General features: G+C 51.9%; 1 protein-coding gene across 1 annotated transcript; it reads right to left on the bottom strand.

Moving 5' to 3' along the window:
• Positions 1 to 736: 736 nt before the first annotated feature.
• PDZK1IP1 (PDZK1 interacting protein 1) lies at positions 737 to 8,020 on the bottom strand. Its single transcript, XM_085067662.1, has 4 exons — positions 7,725 to 8,020; positions 3,834 to 3,942; positions 1,853 to 1,951; positions 737 to 1,311 (listed from the first exon to the last, which is right to left on the bottom strand). The coding sequence occupies exons 1-4, from the start codon at positions 7,789 to 7,791 to the stop codon at positions 1,239 to 1,241; spliced, it is 348 nt and encodes a 115-aa protein (XP_084923788.1). The 5' UTR covers positions 7,792 to 8,020; the 3' UTR covers positions 737 to 1,238.
• Between the last annotated feature and the right edge of the window lie 13,218 nt (positions 8,021 to 21,238).

The raw sequence follows: 21,238 nt of genomic DNA, 5'->3' as shown, positions 1-21,238 counted from the left end.
AGTGCACAGCAGAGCCCTAAAAACGCCCTGCTCCCCCCAAAACCAGGGGCTGCCAAAAATGTCCCTCTTATAAACCTCCCATCCCAGAGCTGCTCCAGCTGGGCTGCCCTTGACTGAAGAGTCCCTTAATCCTTTCCTTGGTGGTCAGAAAGAGGACCCTGCATGCCACTGGAGTAACTCATGTTCTGGGAATGGCCAAGGTATCAGAGGTCTCTCGTTTCAATCTACAGATGCCACAGCTTAAAAATGCTCCTTGTTCCCATGGTGGCCCTGGCACTGTCCCCACCACAACAAAAGCCAGACCCCAGTTAATGAACAGCCTGGCAGGAGCAGGTTGCACTATGGCCAGCTGTCCCATGGTAGCCAGCACTGCCCTGAGCACCCCCTGGTCACTTCCTGGCAGCATTGGGAAGTGACTGCCATTCACATCCTCCAGCCCTGGGAATGGCCCCCAGCTGGCTGTAGGGCTGCACGTTGTGGTCAGTGGGATTCAGTGAGTGCTGCCTTTCACTCATTAAGCAGCACTGGGAAGTGCTGGATTGTTTCCATGCCTCAGTTACCCCACCTGGCAAATGGAGGGGAATGATGCTCTCACCTCCCTGTATGTCCCTTTGAGGCTCTGGGGCAGTCCAAATGCTGAGCATTCCCTGATGTCCTTCATTCTCTCAAGAGCCTGAAGGCTGGGAGAGCTGTGAGATGCCAGAAAGTCCTTTGGCTGATTAGCAGAATGACCCTCTTTGCTGTCATAGGCAACAATTCTCTTTATTGCTCACTGGGAAGATATGTACAGGGGGGAAGGTTTGTTCTGACATTAAAATGCATGGTGTAGGTCATAAAAAGGAGGGTGAACTGGGGAAAAAGAGCAGGTTTTCCATCAGCAGCTCCCTGGAGGGCAGCTGGGGGCGTGGGGAAGTCCCAGGCACCCAGCAGGATCCCCTCTGTGTCTTGAGCAGGTCAACACCCTCCTGGGACTTGGGGCATCAACCTCACCAGCCAGGTGGGGTGACCACCAGGCAGGAGAGGTGGCACCTCCAGACCTCTCCATGTGCACACAGCCCCAGAGGCAGAGGAGCATATCCCACGGGTGGGAAAGGGAAAGATCAGGAGGTGGTGGTGCCGTGGAGAGGTCAGGGCCCCATCACACACGGGGGTGCCAGTGCAGAGGGTCTCTGTGGAAATGCCCATTGCAACAGCGGGAAGCAAATTGAGAGGAAGAGGAGGGTGGCTGGTGGGTGCTGCTACATGGCTGTGGTGATCACCTTCTCCTCAGGCTCCACGGTGTTCTCGTAGGCATGCTGGTTCTCTTTGGACCTGCAGCAAGAGGGAGAAGCACAGTGCTGAGCTCTCTCCCAGCAAGATCAGCCTCCCAAAGCCTCCACTGGGGTCCTGACCTTGCTGGTACCAGCTGTGCACTGAGTGAGGGGTGAGGTGGGCAGAACAGGGGGGGTTGCTCTGCCAGGAGGAGAGCCAAGCACACGATGGGAATTGCTCTAATTTTTAGTGGGGGCTGTTTTGACTGTCACCACCCACATGGTGACTTGTGGTCAGTTTTGGTGGTTTCCTCTGTTGGAAAGGTGTGATGCAGCATAAGAGAAATGTGGTGCAGCGGGCTGTGAGGTGGTGGATGGATCATGGGGTTCGACTGCAGGGACGGGGAGAGATGAGGGAGAAGAGGATACTCCCTCACTGCCTTCTGCTTAGCCCCTGGAAAGGATAAAAGCCCCAAAAGCAGGTGCATGGGACATATAAGACCCTGAGTGGGTGAGACCACAGCTCTGCATGTCTGAGCTGTCCCCAAGGGGACAGAACAGAGCCTGGGAGCCCTGGGAGGAGTTCTCAGCAGGTTCTTCACCTGAAGTCAGCTGCAGCTGATAGGTATCTCCCTTCGTGGCCATTGGACGTGACAGCATCCGGCTTGTCCTCCACACTCACCACGTTCTCAGGATTTTCCCTGCGGGAGAGAAGAGAGGAGCTGAGACAGAGCAACAAAGGAGCAGTGCTGGAGAGCAGCCTCTTAGTGGTGATGGCACTAGAGAGACAATAAAGGACCTGGATGTGATTCTCTCCCAGGACACCCTGCTCAGCCTCCCTCCCAGCAGGACAAGGAAAGGAGAAACACCCTCACTGCAGGTTTGTAGAGGCTGTGCCAAGTGCCAACCCCTCTCTCTGCAGTTGTGACTCCCAGTGCCGTGCTGGCAGTCAGCAGGACTCATTGTCAATACGTGGGATTGTTTTCTCCCACTAACTGGTTTTTCCAGTCTGTTGCAAAAGAGTCCCCTGTGTATCCCAATGGACATGAAGAGAGCAGTCAAGGCTCTGCTGGTGCTGCAGCCCTGGTGCAGGAGAGCTGTCCTTGGGCACGTCTGTGTGAGCAAAACCGAGCTGCTCTCTCTCAAAAATGAGTCTGGATCGCTTGCAGAAGGAACCACTGGACAGAGATGGGATGTTCAGCCTCAGCCAGACTCCAAAAGCTCAGCTCCAGAGCAAGCCTGTAGCCTGAGCAGCGACAGGGGGTTTAGCTGCAGAGGGTGAGTGCAGGTCCACCCTGTGTGTGCATCCCTGCCTCCTCCAGAGCTCGCCCAAGGGCGATTCCAGAGGCTTCTCCAAAGAACAGCCTGGCATAAACAGGCAGCGGCTGGAGCTGATAGCTGCTGTCACGGTGACAGCGCAGAGCTGGCAGGGCTCCAGGCTGCTCCTGCTCTTCTGAAGAAAGGCCAGATTAATTAAAACAAGGCACCATCCCTCCTCAGGCCCTCCTCAGCATCCTCTGCCTCCAGGCTGGGAAAAGGCAGCCAGGCACGGGCAGCAGTGGGAAACACCATCCTGTGGGCTGGAGGCTCCTTCAGTTTGAGGACAAAGGATCCTCTTTGGGAAACAAAGACTGCAGCGGCAAATCAGACCATATTTAAAAAAAAAAAAATATATATATATACACACACATTGTATTATGCATTGGTGTGGAATGCACCCCAAAGGGACCCACTTTAAATGCATGTGGGGCTAAAGCTGAACTGCTGAGCATCAGAGTACGTCTCAATTCCCCAATTCCTCAGCCTGGAGAGGCTGCAGGAATGCACAGGTACAACAAGACTCCAGCACCTTTGGGTGCAAAGCCTAAAGTGACCCCACCAGTGCAGAGGAGCCAGAAAACAGGTGTGGGGTGCTTTTGGTCTTCATCCCCTGTTGCCTTTGGGCTCAGATTCAAGATCAGGTCACTGCAACTTAGCCAATTGGCCTTGCTGAGCTGAGCAGGAGCAGCAGATGGTGGCTTTGCTTGTCCAGCAGCAGACAAGAGGTAGCCCATCCCACAGGGCCTTTTTTAGATGAATAAAGACACCTCGTTTGCCTGCACTGTGGGCTCCAGGTAGAGAGCACTGCCCCAGCTTGGCTGCCTCCCTCTTCTCCCAGCTCCTCTCAGAGAGTTCCCACCACTTGTCTCTGTCTGCTTTGCAAACAGAGCTGGTTTGGGATAATTATCCCAGGGATATAAGGCACACAGCTCCCCCAAAGCCACAGAAAACCAGGCCTGGGCCAGTCCCCTGACCATGTGCCAGTGTAATCCAGCCATCATGCTGTGGCCCTCCTGTTCCCAGCACGGGGTTCTCATGGCAGCATTTGTATGGTGCAAGCTCACACCTGGCAATCAGTAACAGGGATCAGAGAGCAGGACAGGGAGATGAGGACAGGGAGATGAGGACAGGGAGTCTTTGCTCTCCCCGCCCACCTCCCAGCACAGCAAGCATGGTGTTCCCAGCCCTGGCACAAGCACAGAGGTTGCAAGAAGTGACACATGCCAAGGCTAAGGCCAACCCAAAGCAAGCCCCCACACTTACACTTTATCCTTACACCAGAACCTGTTGACCACGAAGGCGATGGCCACCAGGACTAGAAACACAACCACTGCGATGACACCCTGTGACCACGGCTGGAGGCTGCCCCGGGCTGCAGGGAAACAAGAGCACATGGGTTAGAAATTCATCCTCAGGCTTTATCTGCTGAGCTTCTCCCATCCAGCTCCAGCAAGGCCCAGCTGAGAGCTTGACCCTGCAAAGCTGAGCAAAACACGTTGCTGTCAATTCAGGCAGGTTTTCCTGGGTGATAGCAATGAAATAAAGTGCAAATAACAGTGGTTTTGGTGGTGTTTGCATGTGGAATGTGGTGCCTTGCAGCATTGGGGCCCCATATACACTGACACATACATACATACATATGCTCTGTGGGAGGCTGATGATTCTGTGATTGGGGAAAAAAGGGCTGGGGGACATGAGGGAGGGAGGGAGAATGTTTGCCAAAGGGAAGAAGGCAGAGGGGTTTCAGCAAACTGCTTATTCTCCATCCCCAGATGCCACAGACATCATTCCCGGGCTATTTTCCAAATACCGACTGGTAAAATAAGGACCCTATAACATGGAGAGTGTAAAATTCAGTTGTCTCACAGCAAAAAGTTGTCATTGTGGATTTTGGGAAAATGCATCATTCAACAAATTTGCAGAGCAGATAACAATTTGTGACAGAAATTAAAGGTCAATGCATTCAGAGGAATAACCTCAGCACAAAGGCCAGGCAGGGCTGGTGGTGGCCCAAGCAGCACTGGGGTGGTGGTGGGGCACTGAGAGCTGACTGGAACATCCCCATTTCCCCCAGGGATGGAATAGACTCACAAGTTCATTTTTCTCTATCCAGACCTAGGCAGGAATCCAGCCATGGGTGGGAAGGCTGTGAGATGCATTCCTGGATGTGGGAAGAATGCAAGGGCAGGGTGATAAGAAGAGGAAACCTTGTCCTAGCCCTTGCTGGGATGGCTGCTCCTTGCCTCTCACTGGCTTTTGGACAGTGGAGCATTCAGATGTAGTCAAACCCATCCTGAAGTGTTGTCACATCAGCACCAAAGGACACCTTGTCCATACAGCCACATCCCTTTGAGATTTAATTACTATTTACTCAGATCTGGCTTTTCCTCATCTGCTGATCAAAACACCAACCCTTGCACATGTCATGGTCCTTCTGCATGGGCAGGTGGAGGGTGATACCTGCCAGCCCCAGAGTCAGCCTTGGGACGCTCAAACCAGACCTGGCCAGGGACAACTGCAAGGCTGACCTGCCCCAGGATGAGCAATTGGTACTTCAATCTCACTCAGGAACTTTCCACGAGCTGAACACTTCCTCTGTCTCACAGGAGACAAACCTCTGCTATAAACAGAAAATAATCTTTACTAGCAGTAATAAGAGCAGGCTGTGTGCTCCACATGTGCAAACTTCTCAGCCACAGCCAGCTTCACACTTGGTCTGCTGCTAACAGCTCTCCTCTCCTCCCTCTGATTTTGGGGAGGGGGACTGTCCTCTGGTAAGACCCCCAGCTCCTTGAGTCTTTACCACAAGAGAATTTTATTTAAAAAAATAATAAATAAAAAAACAATGACAAAACCTCAAACCCCAAAACAGAGCTCCTTTTTTCCTCCTGGAAGTGAAATCAGCCTGGCCAGCTGACTCCCCAGCAGTGCCAGTCTGGAAAGCAGTGGCACTCCCGGGCAAGGGGCTGTGAGAACAGCCCTGAGTTGCATCTCTCAGCCCTCTCTCCCCACAGAGACATTTGGTGTTTACTGCAAGGTCAGGGGCAGGAACTCAGGGAGGAGGATTTCAGATGGAAAGTCCCTCTTGTATCAGCGTGTTTCGACTGAAATACCACTGTATCATCAGGCAACTGCTGGTGGTAGCAGGGGCTGATGGCACCCAGGGGTGGTGGCAGGGGGGAAGAGCAGGGCTTGGTCCCCTCCTGCCCTACCTGGTGGGCAAAGATGCTCTTGCTCTGCTGCCCACACCCCTGTGAGTGCAGCCCTGAGCATACCTACTGCCTCCTGGCAGAATTTTGGCTCACTCTGCATCCTCCCTCGCTCTGCCCTTGGCTGTTGGCCACATTTATTTATTTATTAGCTGTAGTTTATTTTGCCTGCCAGAACAAGGGTTTCCAGCCCAAGCCCAGGAGGGGGTGGTCAGGTCCAGCCCTTGGTGAGGTTTCTGCTGGGGTTAAGGGAGTTCAAGGTCAACCAAGGAATGGAGTCAGCAATGCCTTAAATTGCCAAATTTGCATCTCGTGATCTTCCAGCGAAGGAGGGGAGAAGAAAAGTGATAGGAAACCTCCTTAGAGCAACCATGCTCAGTAGGATGTTTTTGCAAGTGAAATCTCACTCAGAGGTTTCCACCAGATTCCGGAGCATCCAAAGCCGAAAGGGAAAACACCAAACCAAAATCAAGGGGTTCTGGCTTTGAGAGACCATGTAGGGCCAGGCTGCAAGGGGAGATAAGGGTGGTAGGGGAACTGCAAATGCTTCTGCCTTGGGCTGAAATACCGAAAATGCCCATGCTGGGAAACTTGCATGGGCAGAAGAAAGGAGGAATGAGAATCAGGCAGAAGCAAGAGCTTGATAAGATCTATTCAGGGCAAAAATATTTGGGTCCCAGCCCTTGGGGGCACTGCCTGGCTGGAGCCCCACCAAGCACACCTTGCTGGCCTGGCAGAATGGATTGCTGAAAGGATGAGTCTCACCTGTGGAAACAGGGCTGTGTTCCTGGAAAAATGCTTTGCTGGGGATGCCCCTCCTGGGACAGCCTGTCCCTCAGGCTCTGCCACCTCCTCTCGGTTTCGCCCCACGGTAATGATGGGGTTTTCCCTCACAAACAAACCTCCTCAGCCAAACTAAACAGCGTGGAATCTGCAGCCCTGGCAGATGTGTCTGCACACATCTGCAGCTGCAAACCACAGCAAGGGAAGTGCCAGTGCCAAAATAAGCCCATGCACTTGTTGCAACTCCATTTCCATAATCAACAGCTAATTTGAAGACACAGACCTGCTTTTTAGTACATCTTCCCTGAGTGCTTGGAAAGCTTTGGCTGGCCCATCTTCACCCTCTGAGGAAGCTATGCCAGGCTCTGAATCCTCTTTAAAGGGTTTCTTTTATTTTTTTTTACTCTTTCCAAGCAACAGCAAAACTTTCAACCCTGCTGACAATGGACACCCCAGACTGTTAAATCCTCAGCAAGCTGGTAAACAAACACAGGAAGAGCGGTCAGGGCTGGGGCATCAGGAGGAGAAAGGGGGAGGGAATTTTCCGGGACTTTGGCAGCACCAGATGAGTTTTTATTACTCCTCATTATTTCCAGCATTAGAGGAGCCCTTCAGTGAGTTTCCTAAAAATAATACCCTAGCCATAGGAAGTTTCTCTGCTAAATCTTTGGGAAGAGAAGGGGGCAATTTGCAGAGGAAAATATTTGCTCCCTCTCCTCAGCAATGATCAAAATTACAGATTAACAGGAGGATCCGAGAGCTCAGGGAGCGACCCAGAACAACACTTGCCCAAGGATAAGAGTGAGAAAAAAGAAAGAAAGAAAAAAAAAGCCTTAAGAAAACAGATTACTCATCCCAGAGCACAGTCCTGCCAGAGGTAAATCAGAGCAGTTTATCTCCGTGCAAGCAGCTAAGACAAACATCAGGTGGCAGCTTCAGCCTTCAGCAAATCAGGTAGAAAATCTCAATGTCCCAGCTCCAGCAAAACCCCTCAACCCGCTGGACACCCACCCATCCTGATGTGAAGCAGAGGATGTATTTTCCCTTCCCAAGGGGCTCTTCCACAGTTGTCCCTTGTCCCCACCAAGCAGCCCCCACCCTCCCGGGCTCAGCGCACCTTCCTGCCTTTCCCTTGCCTGTTTCCCGGGATGTCAGCTCTTACCTTCCTGGCAGAAGGCAGGCTGCAGCTGGAGGAGCAGCCCCAGGAGGAGCAGGCAGCGGGCAGGCATGGTGGCAGCAGGGCTGGGGCTGCGGAGAAGAGCCGGGCTGCGCTCGGGCACGGCGCCCTGCCGCAGGAATGAGCGCCTGGTCAATTATCAAACACCTTAACGAGGGAGGCCGATGCTCTCACCTGGTTATTCAAATCCTGCTGCGGGAAGGAGGTGCTTCTCTGCTTTCTCCCGCGGAAGCTGGAGGGGAATTCGGGGCACGGTGACTTGAACCTGACAGTTCCCTGAGGTAGGGTGTGGAAGGGAAGTCAGGCACAAAATATTTACGTCGGCCCAGGAGGAAAAAAGACACCCAGATGAGTAAAACTCTTCCCCAGTGAAGCTGTGGTGCTTGGGGAGTGTGGTGTCCCCCAAGTCCTCTCACACAGGAGGAGAACAGGGGATCTGTTCATGCAGCAATGCCCCAGCCCTGATATCCCTTCCCACCCTGTGGGACCCTCACTCCCTTGCTCTTTTCTTCTTAGCAAGTGTCACTGACAACCCAGCAAAACACATTTGACTTGAAAACATCCAATTATTAAACCAGACTCACTGCCTGTCCTCTCCCACGCCTTATTTAATGATGACTCTGTTAAACAGAGCAAACCCAGCCTTCATTTCATTGAGTCTTCAGGGCTGTCTCCAAAATTTCTTCAACACCAAAAGAGGTAGAAACACCTGAAGAGCTGCAGCAGACAGCAAGGTTTGCCCTTCAAGAAAGCTGCACAGATGCTGCAGCACAGACAATGTTGCAGGTCCAAAAATAAGCTGTTTTCCAGCCCATGTCAGGTTTGGATGGCTGGCAAAGCCACCCCATAGGAAGAATAGGAGATATTTGCCTTCACAGCTGAGAAACTTCAGTTGCTCCTGAAGGAAACTATAAAATTGTGAGCCAAAGGTTTCACAGTGGCTCTTCTTGTGGTGTGTCACAGCATCTCTGTGACCCCTCAGCAGCATCTGAGCTCCCAGCCTCTGGGTCTGGTGATTCCCCCTCCAGGGACCCTGCCTGGGTTCTCCATCCTGAGCAGAAAATAACACTTCATCCACATGGGACCCGTGTTCAGGAATGGGCAGCACCCTCAGGAATACACACCCGTGACAGAAGGATTGCCCTCCTTCATCTCAACTCTCTACCCTGTATTTACAATAATATAATTTATCCTGAAAACGAACCAGATCTGACTCGAGCTGTACAAGATCGAAGGCCATTCCCAGCTCTTTCCCAAATTCCTTTCCATGGCCAGGTCCCCAGCTGCAATGTGGGATAATCCCATTCTCAGCCCTGCTAATTTTTGCTTGCAGACTCAGTGGGACAGGGACTTTCCTGCTGCACCCGGCAAGGAAGTGTCACAACAGGGGCTGGCCCATAACAAGGCCCTGTAAAACAATCTAACCACATTACAGAGGAAGAGGAATGGCTTGTGAATAAGTAAAAACGAGAGTGAACTTTGGGTTCCCCATGATTTGCTTCCACATTATCCTGGAGAGCATACAGAGCTTGCCACCTCTGCTGCCTGCCTGCTGCTCATCCCTTTGCAAAAGCCCAGCAGAAACAGCCTGGGTGTTGGGAGCAGAAGGCTTTATCAGCAGATCAGAAGTCCCAGAGAAGCCGGTCCTGCTGCTGCCCCCGGGAAATTCAAGGTCTGGGACATTCTGCTGATGTCCTCCACTCCCTTGTCATGCCTGGGGCAGGGTCGTGAGGTTCCTTCTCCTCCCCATGCACCCTGGGCTGTTTTATCACCCCAGGGCTCTGCCCAGCCCAGCTCCAGGGACTCTGGGCTGATTTCCCAAAGCCAGGGATGTCTCAAGGATTCACCCACAGGCTGTGGTGTGTTGGGGTGATAGGACAGACAGACCAGGCCCTGGGATGAAGGCAGGGCTCTGTGCCTTCCACACAGGGGTTTTGCTGTCAGCTCCATCCTGAGAAGCAAATAACACTTTACCCATCGCGTGTTCTCACACTTACATGAGATTTAAGACAATTCAATGATTCAATCGTTCTGGGCTCCCTGACAAGGCCAGGGAATCACTCAGGGCTTATCTCAAAGCTCCCCTGTGCTCCAAAGCATGTTTAGCCCCTGCAGCTATTAGGAAGGTATGTGCCTTTGTGACAAAACTCCCATGGCACCTCCTGGGCTGCATATCCCCAGGTCTGGCCTGGAGGGAAGAGAAGCAGCAAGTCACTGTAGCAGCCTCACTGCAGGGGCAAAGTCTGAAATTTCAACAAATTATTTGCCAGCCAGGTTTTCATTTTGTCATCCTGGCCGTGGCTTGAGACCTGCAATGACAAGCATCTGTGTATTTCTGCTTCAATGGGATGGAAATCTTGCTGTCCCTCTCATTTAAGCCTTCAGCATCACCCTGCCACGGTGAGTCAAAGCCCTACAGGTCCATTTTTGAGGTGAGGGAAACCGAGGCACAGAAGGACAAAGCACCCTGGCAGCATTTAGTCAAAGCCAAGTGGAGCCAGAGGCAGCTCAATGCTCTCTCAAGGACCCATGTGAGAAGTTGCCTGTAAAACAGATCTTGCAGGGATTGGAATTTCAGGCTTTACATTGATATATTCCAAAATTTTATTATTTCCCCTTAAAAAAATATGCAGCTTTGAGAAAAAATTAATGTTTGCTCAAAGCAGCATTCCTGGATGATACATCTCAGAGCACAGATGCCAGTTCCTCTTTGAAAAACATTGTGGGACTTTGTGTTTTAATGGAAATTGTTTTTCTTTCTCGTTCACTTCCTTCCTTCCTCTCTCTTTCCTTCCCTCTTTCATCGTCTCCATTTCCTCCCCATGTATCAGGGCCATAAAACCAAAAAAAAAAAAGAAAGAGCAAACCTGAGCATACCCTTAAGAAGAGATTGTATTTTTTCTAAAAAAGAAAAGTAATTCTAATTAAATTTGTCACATTTCAATAGCTGCTACAAAACATTAAAAATCCTAACAAAAAACCCCCCAAAAACCAAAAAACCCCCCACAAATTAAAAAAACCCCACGAACCCAATTTTAACTGCTTGTTTCTTTTAAAAGTTGCCATCCAAACCAAATATTGCTTGTGCCAGAATTCTCTCATTTCCCGTTGACACTTGTCTTTCAAATCCTGCCTGCTATGGATGCTGCCAGGAGAGAACCAGGAGCTACAACCACTGTGAAAAGGGCATTTTCTTGGCCCAATGTGGATATAAGGCAGCAGAAAAAGACAGCTCCTGCTCCAGGTTTTCATCTACAGCTCTGTACCCCACTTAACCTCTTTAAAAATGCCTTTAAACTGAAATATATCTCTAATATATGTGCTGGTGAAAACACCAGTACCAATGGTGTGGGAAAAGGGCATTGTCCCACACTGGCCTCAGCCTGGCATGGCCTTCACTTGCTCTTGAGATCTGCTCAGCAGCACCACTGTGGCCCAGGAGTATTTCATGGGACCCTCTGGAGGATATTTTTCACACCAGTTGATTTTGGGGTGGATCTCTGGGCAGCATTCCCACCTCCACTCTCTGTGCTGGGGCCTGAAGCTGCTGCTCTCTAAGAGCAGCACTGAGCTCTCTCCCCTGTCCACTGTTCCCTCTGAGCTCCCTACTCCTCTGTACACCAAGAGCTGCCAGGGCTCTGACATCACATTCAGGTCCGATAACCTTGGAAAATTAGGCTGAGAAAACACCTACCTGATCTGCCCTGGGCTGGGAGGAATCGAACTAAAAATCCCTGAAACAAGAAGCAAACCCACCTGCCTCTGCTCTGCCTTACTGTTGGGAGACAAGGCTGCATCTGTGATTCCCCCTGGCTTTTCCATCTGCTCAGAGGGAATATTGCCCCCCTAATCACCTCTGAGTGTCAGGGAAAGCACTGCTGCTTTCCTGGAGTGGCAGATAGGAAGGATCCCAATGTGTGATGCTCAGAAAGGGAGAAAGGAGCTGACTTTGCTCTGGATATTCCCTCCTGCCCAGAGATATCGAATGGAATGAATAATTTGCTATCCGATCATCTCTAATCTTCATCCCATAAAATCAGCAGCAAGCTGGGAGGGTTTTTGAAGCCTCCAGCTGCATTTGCTGATAAGACATGAGGCAGGAAAGATTGGAAGCCCATAAAAATGATAATCTCAGGCTTCAGTGTAACTTGGTGGAAGGGTTTTCTCCTGTCCTTTCATTAAGGATGGATTTCATGATCTTCCTTAAATAACAACAAGCCTTCTCACGAGGAATCTCCCACCCGAAAACTGATTGCATCATCATTAGGAAATAGGAGACCAAGAAGCCATGAAAAAATAGATGGAGCCCAGCTGAGCACAAGGCTAAGGCCAAGGGATGGGAGGAAGAGAGGGAATTGGAAAAAAATTCTGAACACAGAGAGAATCTTTAGGCATCTGGGAGAGATGTCAGTGCCACTGGCACCATGTCAGGCTACTGGGCACAAGCCTGACCATGAGCCTGGCTGTGGAGTAAAGCCTCATCCTCCTCATCTTTCACCTCCTTGGCATGAAGAGAAATATCATGTTCTGTTTCAGTGTGGTTTGATATGGTATCCTCTTCTCTGGCCCCAGATTGAGTGAATATGGAGAGAAGAAGGGAAAGGAAAAAACCCAACTTATCGACCATTTCCTTGTGAATCTCAACCAAGATGGCCAGAGGACGAAAAGGAAAAGGTGGCTGGCTTGGTGGGGATGGAAAGTTTCAAGAAACAATTATTTCAGATGCCAGAATGGGAGAAAATTAAAAGTGTAAACTATAATCAGATGTTAAGTTGCTTTTCTTCAGCTAATTGAAATAATGTTTTCTCTGCTACCCACCACTCTACCCCTTTCAGATGCTAATCCCTATCAAACATGGACTTACAATTACAAATTCATAGGCATTTTTCCCAGGAGCAGAAATTGCTTTGCCCTGTAACCTCCAAGATGAGGTCTTAATAGGAATTCACGAGCAGTCTCTGGTAAAGCTTCATTAGCTGGAGAGAATAGACAAGGGCAAGTTGCAGTGCTCCCTAACCACTCTAGGGAAAAATTAATTTAAATTACTTCGTAAAGTAACAAGGCCAGATAATGTGTTTCCTTCTTGGATTATTGTTTTCCAACACCCTAATGTGTGGGCAGATTAGGTTACTTTGCCTGTCTGGATGGTGGTCCATGCTAAGTTGTGATTTATGGAGCGCAGAAGATTTTGGCAGCACTGACCCCTTGGGCCAGAGCTGGATGGAGCTGGAGTGAGGACCTGACAGTGAGGACATCTCACCAGGCTGGGCTGCTTGGAGGCTCTTGGGGAGGCAGGAGCAGCCACATCCAGCACAACTTCAGCACATCCTAGAGGACAATCCTGGCTGTTGAAGGTGGCACTTCAGCCTTTCTCTGGTTGACAACTGATCCAAGAGTCCTGCTGCTTTGGGGCAGCTCTAGATTAGTTTTGTGGAGGTGAAACCCTGAGTGATGCTGAATCCCATGTTTCCAAGGGCTGGACCAGCATGGAAAACATCTTCCAGAAGTCTCTCAGCAAAGCTACTGCATGGGATTGATTCCCAACCAGCTAAAACATAAAATGCACTAAAATATGCTGAAAATCAAGCCTGCAGCCCCAGGAGGGGGGAGTGTGATTTCATACCCCTTGCCAAACCTTCCCAAAAAGAGCTATAATTCTCCTCCCCTGGCACCAGGCTCTTCATGCTGGTGTGGGTTTATGGAGCTTTGCAGAGAGCCAAGTGAGGGGCCACAGGAAGATGTGGTGATAAAAGCTTTGAGAGAGGCTGTGACTCTTCTCAGCACCCTGGGCTCGCAGACAGGCTTTGGTGGGCTCTGCCAGCTCCTGGCATCGTGAACCTGACACTTGTCACACAGAATGGGCCAGTCTGGCTAAACCCTCCCGGGATTCAAGCATCATTCAACGAGGAGACAAAGAGTTCAAAGGGCCTTTCGGCAACAAGCAGCACTGATCATCTCAGCTGATTAAATAGGTTCCCAACTGATGTGGGAGTCCTAGGAGACCAGCCTGAAGCTGGGAAGATTTATGGGCAGCTACCTGAATTGGAGAGGGAATGTATTGATTTTATTCCTGGCTTCTGAAGGGGATTGCTGCTGTTTTTCAGAGCAAAGAGTGCTGGTGAGAGATGCATCGAGACAGAGGGATAGATAGGGAGGTGGAGGGAAGCATGGACAGAATTCCAACCCATCTAATAATTTCCTTGTCCCCACTTACCTGGGGGAAGACAAAACCCCCATGGTACTACCTTCTGTCATTCTCCCACCCAAAACTGCAACACTTCAAAATGAGATTATAACCCCCAAGGATGAGGATTTATGTCATCCCAACTCCTGTAGTCACTTGAATTTCTTTCCTCCCCATCAGCAACCCGTTGCTGTCCAAGCTCTGACGAATTCTGGGGCTCCTTTGCTGGTGGCAAACCCCGTGTTTTGATAGCTACAAGCACAATTAAGTGTGCCCTTGAGTCTTCTTAACTTTGCTGTCTCACAACAGGCAGGACCAAGCCTCGTGGAAGGTAGGGGAGCTTTGGGGAAGGTCATGTCCCATGAGGAGGACACCCCTGCATGACTGTCTAGGTCCCCAATGGGCAGAGAAGAGCCTGATTTCAGTAGGACATCCCTGCTCAGCACCATCTAGGATGGTGATTTCCTTCCTCCAGCCCCACAACCTTACTGAGAAAAAGGAAAGGCCCTGGGCAGAGTGAGGATCATCCCCAGAACAGGACGTCAGCCTGAGCATCCTGGATCTCTGGGGTCCAATCAACCAGAACTCTGCCAGCAGGCACCAGCCCTATGTATTCCCATGGTCAGCAGCAGAGGCAGTAGATTTTCATGTGGCATTTCTCTCCTCTCCCTCCTCAGCACCAGGGGTTTTGCCTGGACTATGAAGGGAAGAAAATCATAGAGCCATCGGCAGCAAGTGAAATGAATCTAATAACCTCCACTTCTTTTCAACGAGCTCCAGTTGTTGCTTTACAAGTGTACTCCAGCCCCGGCGAGTGCCAAACAAAAGCTCCCCTCTCCTTCTCCGTGCCTGTCAAACAGCCTTTTTATTTCAGCCAGCCGCATCTGCTGGGTGGCAGCCGCGATTACCATAACACAGGGGCACGATTTGGCCGGGATGCTTCCCCCTCGATCCTGCAACAGGCGGGAGCCTTGGGCTGGTAGAAAAAGAAATGAAAAATAAAGGGCAGGGGAAAAGGATCGAGTGCATGAAGTCACATTTCTGGCTGCCATGCAAGCAAACAGATGCAGGTAACGGAGGAGATGGGAAATGTCATGTCATCATCTCCTCTGAGCAGTGGCTTCTGTTGCTGGAGCAGGGAGTGGGAGGGACATGGAAAGGCCAGAGGGATTTCACGGGAGTCCAAGGGCCGAAAGAGGCATTTCTCAGAGAATATTGAACTTAGGGAAGCTTTTTGGGAACCTTAAGCCATTCCTGAAGACTTGAAAGTTAAAGGCTGCCAGCTGCCCCAGGATGCTGCTGCAGCCAAGCTGGGTACCATGAGATGGGGACAGAGATCCTGGGCTGCTGCAGGAGGGACAGGTTTGATGGGAAAGGGCTGAACAGTGCCAAACTGTGCTGAACAGCTCAGAACAGGCTGCGCTCTCATCCAGCCCTGAACAGGTTTTGAGGACAGAAGGTGAAGACCCCTGAGAGATGCCTTTGCCTGGGACTGAGGAGGAGAGGCTGTTTCCAGGACTGGGCAGGACATTAATTAGAGCTCAGTAAATAACAGGGCATTGGCACAGCCACCAGTGCTCCCTCTGGGAAGTGTGAGTCTTCACAGGGTCACCTCACCTCTGCTGAAATCCCCGGAGACTCAGCTGCCTGTGCTCCTCTGGCAGAACCAACAGGGAACTGGTGACCACAGACACAGAACCCTCTGCCCTCACATTCCAGGGTGTGGGGACCTGCAGACAGCACTGAGACCTCCAGAGCCCCAACCTGTCTCTCTATCTTTCTACCCCACAATAGAAAATTCTGCTGGAAAATAGCTTCAGTGTTCAAATAGATTGGGTTTAACACGATTGTCGGTGTGTGGTAACCGCAGGAAGACCTGTACAGGGTGGAAGTCGGGAAAAGTAGAGGGAGGAATGGAGAACGGGAGAAAGGGAGAAAGGGGATGGAAGAGAGGAGAGAAAGCGCATGGAGAGGGAGGAATGGAGAACGGGAGGACGGGAGAAAGGGAGAAAGGGGATGGGAGAAAGTAGAGAAGAAAGGAGAAGGAAAAAGAAAAAGGAAGAAAGGAAAGGACAGTCTCGAACACACTTTATTTGCAAAACTCCAAGAAAACATTAAACTCTGCTATTAAAACTCGATGCGGACGCTGCGCTCCCGCGGGGCTGCTCGGGGCGGGGGCGGCGCCCTCTGGCGGCAGCGGCGGGGAGTGGTGGGTGGGTCCGCTCCGGCTCCAGCTCTACTCCGGCTCTGCTCCGGCTCTACTCCGGCTCTACTCCGGGTCCGGCTCCACTTTCGCTCTGCCCCGGTTCCGCCCCGGCTCTGCTTTAGAGCTGCTCCGAGTCTGCTCCGGCACCGCTTTGGCTCTGCCCCCGTTCCGCCCCGGCTCGGCCTCGCCCCGCGGGCAGGAAGCGCTGGTGCTGCGGTGGGTTTGATGTGCCATTTATCTGCCAGCAGGGCTTCCCCCAGACCTGTTCAAAGGAGGCTCCAGCCCGGCGGCGGCGGCCCGGGGAGAGCAGCGGCCGCCCGGGCTCGGCGAGGGGCTCGGGTGGGACCCCGCGTGGGACAGACCCGATGCGACCCGCGGGACATGGCACTGGGAAGGCGCAGCCTGCGAGCTCCTGCTGGAGAGCCGAGCAGCGGGCAGGGCTGTGGCGTTGGCATTGCCAGCGAAGGGAGAGTGTCCCGCTGGAGGGAACAGACGCTCCGGCTCACACCACCCTTCTGCCTGCCCCTTAGGGTGTGTGGCTGTAGGGCTTTATCCCCATCCCGCCGCACCTGCACGCTGCGATAGAGGGGAGCAGCTCGGAGCGGGGTGGAGGCAGCTGGAGGGTGGTGGTCCCAGGGACGGGCAGAGAGCCGAGATAGGAGCAACGGCTCAGCTCAGCTCAGCCTTCCTGCCGCCCTGGAAACACCCTGGGAAAAACATCCAGCACCTACTCTTGTTCGTTTGGGGCCACTTGAGGGGAAAAAGCAGCTCAGGGTTTGCTAGGATGAGGCAGGGAGCAGCTTGTGAGTGATTTCTGCTCAGGTCAGGCAAAGGCAAAAGCATCCTGGTGTTTTCTCTGGTGGGGACAACCAGCAGGGCAGCGTGCAGGGGGCAGGGGACACACGTATGAGCATGTCATGGGCTCCATTCCCGGGGATGGAGCAATTGGATGCTCAGAGCAGCAGCGCTGCCATGCTGGGTGGTTGCAGGACACATGACTGAGATGGTGTTGATGTCTTTTTTCAGCCTCAGCAGTGTGTGAAGGGATATCACAGCAGGTGAAGTGCTCTGGAGATGGGACAGCTGCTGTAAAGCATTCCCTTGCTTACATGCCCTTCTGGGCAGCCTAAAAAGGGCAGCAGGTGAAACCATGGCTGGACCCTTCAGACGTGCAGAAGGACCTTGCCTCTGGTTTCTGTGAGCTCTGGGCAAACCCTGGGCAGCAGGGCTGTTGGTATCCTAGGGCCTGTGCTGCAGGTGGGACAGTGGTGGAAGCAGAACAGCTGCAGGACTGGACACACTCCCTTCCCTTCCCTGGCCTTTGGCCATCTTCCCAGACTTACATCTGGAGCGGGACTCTGCTGTTCCCTGCCACAAACACAAGGTGCACAGAGCATGCAGGCAGCCGCGCTTCCCCAGCTGCTCTAGGCTGTGATGCTTGGCATTTTTTGAGCCATTCACTCCCGGCCAGCCCAGCTCCAGGTCTCACATCAGGAAGGACCGAGGTTTGACACCACCTCACACGAAGACCTGCCACCTCCAGCCTGCTCATTTCGCGTGATGCAACCCAGGATGCTCTGCTTTCCCGGACTGCCTTGGGCAAGTCCTTAAACCTCTCCTAGCCCAGTCCGCAAGTCACCTCCTTCCCTTCTTTCCAGCACTCCTCGAGCAGCGCAATGCCCACAGAACGCTGCCTTTCATTGTGCGGTGCCTGCACTGGGGAGTGCAGCACCACAGCGGCTTTGCCAGCCTCTTTACCAAAATCCCTTTGCTGCAGGAGCCATTCCCGCCTTGGCACGGCCAGGTTAAGCTGGTGCCGAGCAGGATTTACCAGAGGGATGGGCAGACAGAGAAGCCCCAAGGCCCCACCACGTGCTGCCGGACGGATTCGGCCACAGCACATCAAAGCGCCGGGGCAGTTCTAGCCTTGCTCCAGACGCTCCCTCCCATTTCCTGCTGGATTCCCGTCTCGCTCCCTGCGCCCGCATCAGCAAAACAGAGTGTAAAAATAGAGGCCGGGCTTCACCAAAACACAATAGTAAATTGTTCCCCGGAAAGGTCACTGGGGCGGCTGAGAATAGCTCCGAGAGCAGGGGAAAAGGAACGTCTACCGGGGGGACAAGTTTGAAATTGCCTGTTGGACACCCCGCCCCGCTCAGGAGGTTTCCTGCATCCCCATCAGCGCTGCAGGTCCCCCACTCCTGAGCCCCTGCGGTTTCAGAGCATCCTCAGTCTTTCCCATCCATCCCTAGCTCTGCTCTCCCATCCCGATTTTGGGATGGAAACTAAAAGAAAACGAGGAGTGAGAAATAAGGCGAAAGGAGAGACTGGAGGACCAGAGAGAAAGAATAAGGCTGGGAGGAGAGAGAGAGAGAGAGAATCCTGCTCGCTTCTCATCTCCTTTCTGCGTGTGACAGCGCGGTGTCCCCTGGGCACCTCCGGCCGGCTGCAGCCTTTGTGTGGCGGTGGGAATGTCAGGGATGAGCCCCGGGATGAAGAGCAGATCGAGCAGTCCCAGAGAGCCATAAATTACTCCCTCCTGTTGTCACTGGTCCGTCGCAGCGAAGAGGAGAAGCTTTCTCATCGGCTGCCGGGGTGGGAATGTTTGGGTCCTGTCGTTTCCGTGAGCATATTTGATTCAATTATGTGGGAATGCCCTTAATGAAGCAGGTCCTTGCTCCTGGCTTCGGCGGTGTTCCCAGGCAGGGCTGCCAGTGCAGGCTGCCCTCAACGTGGCTTTGCCAGAAAGGCTGTAATTAAAAACTGAAAATAGAAGCTGCCCAAATTTAGGGGTGATTTTGGGGTTTTGTGTTTCTTGTTTCTTTGTCTTGGACATATGCAATCCTCCCACCTTCTCTCTGGTTTTTAATTCGATTCTGTCTCAATGTCAAGTCCCCTCTGTTCTCACTCCCCAGAGTCATCCATGCACTGGTAAGGGAAATTTTCTGCCACTGGAAGCCTGAATGTCACCGAGTTCCTGGGACATATTAGAAAACTGCATGAACAAAATACTACTAAATGCATCTGTTTCAAGGTTGTGAAGGTACCACTCTTTGCCCAAAAATTTCCTGCACTCCAGACCAGAACCCCCATCCCCTTGTGGTGCCACCAGTGAGAGGTGAACCCCAGCACTGCCCCAGCTGGGGGCAATGCCATCCATGACAACCAGGCTATTGCCCTGCTGCACTGATTCCTCCTGTGCTGTGAAAACCAGGACCTTAGGGTGTTTTTCCCAACTTTCTTTTCTGTTTTGCATAAACAGAGAGAAAACCAGGTTGGTTTGGGGTTTTTCACCATGTATTTGAATCCACAGAGCAGTGCACATCACCATTTGCAATGCAACGTGATTGTAAAAGGAAATTCCCATTTTATGAGAAATTAATTAAATTTTCCATTGGAAGACAAGAATGGGAAGGGCTTTCAAAAAATTATTTTTTAAAAGGAACACAAAGGCAGGTGATGTCTGCTGCCTTCTGTGACATTTGCATCTTGGTGGCCAAGCAGCAGGAAGGTCCAGATACCCTGAGGAAGAGGATGCTGGAAGAAGGATGCTCTTTCCAGCATGGCCAACATGAAGCCACCAACCCTGGGGACACAGCCCTGGAGCCTGTCCCAGCAGAGCAGCACCCAGGGTCACCCCACAACCAGGGGCAACCAGGAGAGATGCACATTGACCATCCCACCATGGAGCAGGTGGCATTGGAAGCCTTTCAGCTCTTTCCACAGGTTATAGAACCTATAAATGTGCACAGAGTGGTTTGAAGCCTTCAGCCTGAGGGTGTTTTTCCCTTTGCTGGTTGCAAAAGACTTGTGGCCATCAAGGACATTTTACTTGAAGAAAACAAACAAGCAGAAGGAGGAGGGGAAAGGAGAATTGTCCTGGCAATGGAAGGAGGGAGGGAGAGAGCCAGAGGTGGGAGGCAGAGATAACTGGAGGGTGAGCTATCAGCTCTTGCTGGGCTGGCAGTAGGATGGGAGACAGGCGTTAAACCAGATGTGCAGCCGTGATCTCCCAAGTCCAGATAAACACCCAGCAGCCACACACTGCCCCACACCTGCCCCACGCCTTGTCCCAGTGCCTGGGATGAAACCAGCCCTGTCCTGGCTGCAGGGGCTTTGCTCAACCTGGCTGTGGAGGGAACCCCCATGCCCTTCATCTGTGTCTGGACAGGGCTCCCTGCACCCCAGGCTGAAGGGGTTCCCTCTTTCACCTTGGGGGGAAATCTCACCCAGAAATTTTAAAAGCAAGTATTGGCTGCCAGGCTGCTGGGGAGGAGGGGTTAGCAGCTAAGCTTTTGGGGGGGATGCTTTAAAAAAAGCACGAGATGCTCTAAAGAGCTCTGTTTAAACAGATAATGACTCTGAAATTCATAGAAATTAAAGACAAGAAAATACTTGTGGTGCAATTCCTGCTCATCTGCTCCGTGCTCAGTATGGTGTCAGCCATCAGCAGCATGGTGCTGTAGGTACATAGATAAAAAATATATATAAAAGAAATGTAGATATAGATATATGTAAACACACGCATGTTTAATGGACCACTTAGCCTGTAAACACTCCCTAATTAATGCTGTATTTTTTAAAAAGCACTTATGCACATGGCTGTGATAATTTCCTTCTAAAAAAAAGAGGAATTACTCTCGTTGCCTGTTAAATCATGGCCGAATGCTTGCCAGGGTGCAAAGGGAAGCAGCATGGCCCCCAGCAGCCCCTTCCTTGCACAGTCAGCCTTGCCAAAAGAAGGGAAAAGGCCACTGGAGCCTTTGGGGGACCTGCAAAAAACACTCTGGGGGTAAGGTGGGGGTGGCTGGTAACGCTCGCCTGCGGCTGGGCATTGCTTCATCGCCCGCCTTCCTTCCTGCCGGCCCCGCGCTCTTCCTCCCGCCTGCTCCCTCTGCACAAGCCCAGCCCAGGCTGGACGGTGTGAGTCAAGCAAGAAAAAAAGATTAGCAGATCCTTTTGCAACGTTTTTTGCTGCCTGTTTGTGTCTTTGGCTGGCTTGGGGATGGGCGACCCTGGCATCTTCATCCCATGTTTCAGGGATGAAATACCAAAGTAATGATGGATTCAGATGGTGAGGTGGGACAGAGGCAGACAGCGAGTGGAGGC

This window comes from Lichenostomus cassidix, chromosome 8 (assembly GCF_008360975.1).
Source record: "Lichenostomus cassidix isolate B80296 chromosome 8, HeHo_3.0, whole genome shotgun sequence".
NCBI classification, from domain to species: domain Eukaryota; kingdom Metazoa; phylum Chordata; class Aves; order Passeriformes; family Meliphagidae; genus Lichenostomus; species Lichenostomus cassidix.
This window is presented reverse-complemented; position numbering and strand designations above follow the sequence as displayed.

Coding starts and splice junctions, on each gene's coding strand:
- PDZK1IP1 (XM_085067662.1), bottom strand. CDS start 7,791: ATGCCTGCCCGCTGCCTGCTCCTCCTGGGGCTGCTCCTCCAGCTGCAG. Junction 1,952..3,833: donor TTCTGGTGTAAGGATAAAGT/GTAAGTGTGGGG, acceptor TCTCTCCCGCAG/GGAAAATCCTGAGAACGTGG. Junction 1,312..1,852: donor TCAGCTGCAGCTGACTTCAG/GTGAAGAACCTG, acceptor CTCTTGCTGCAG/GTCCAAAGAGAACCAGCATG.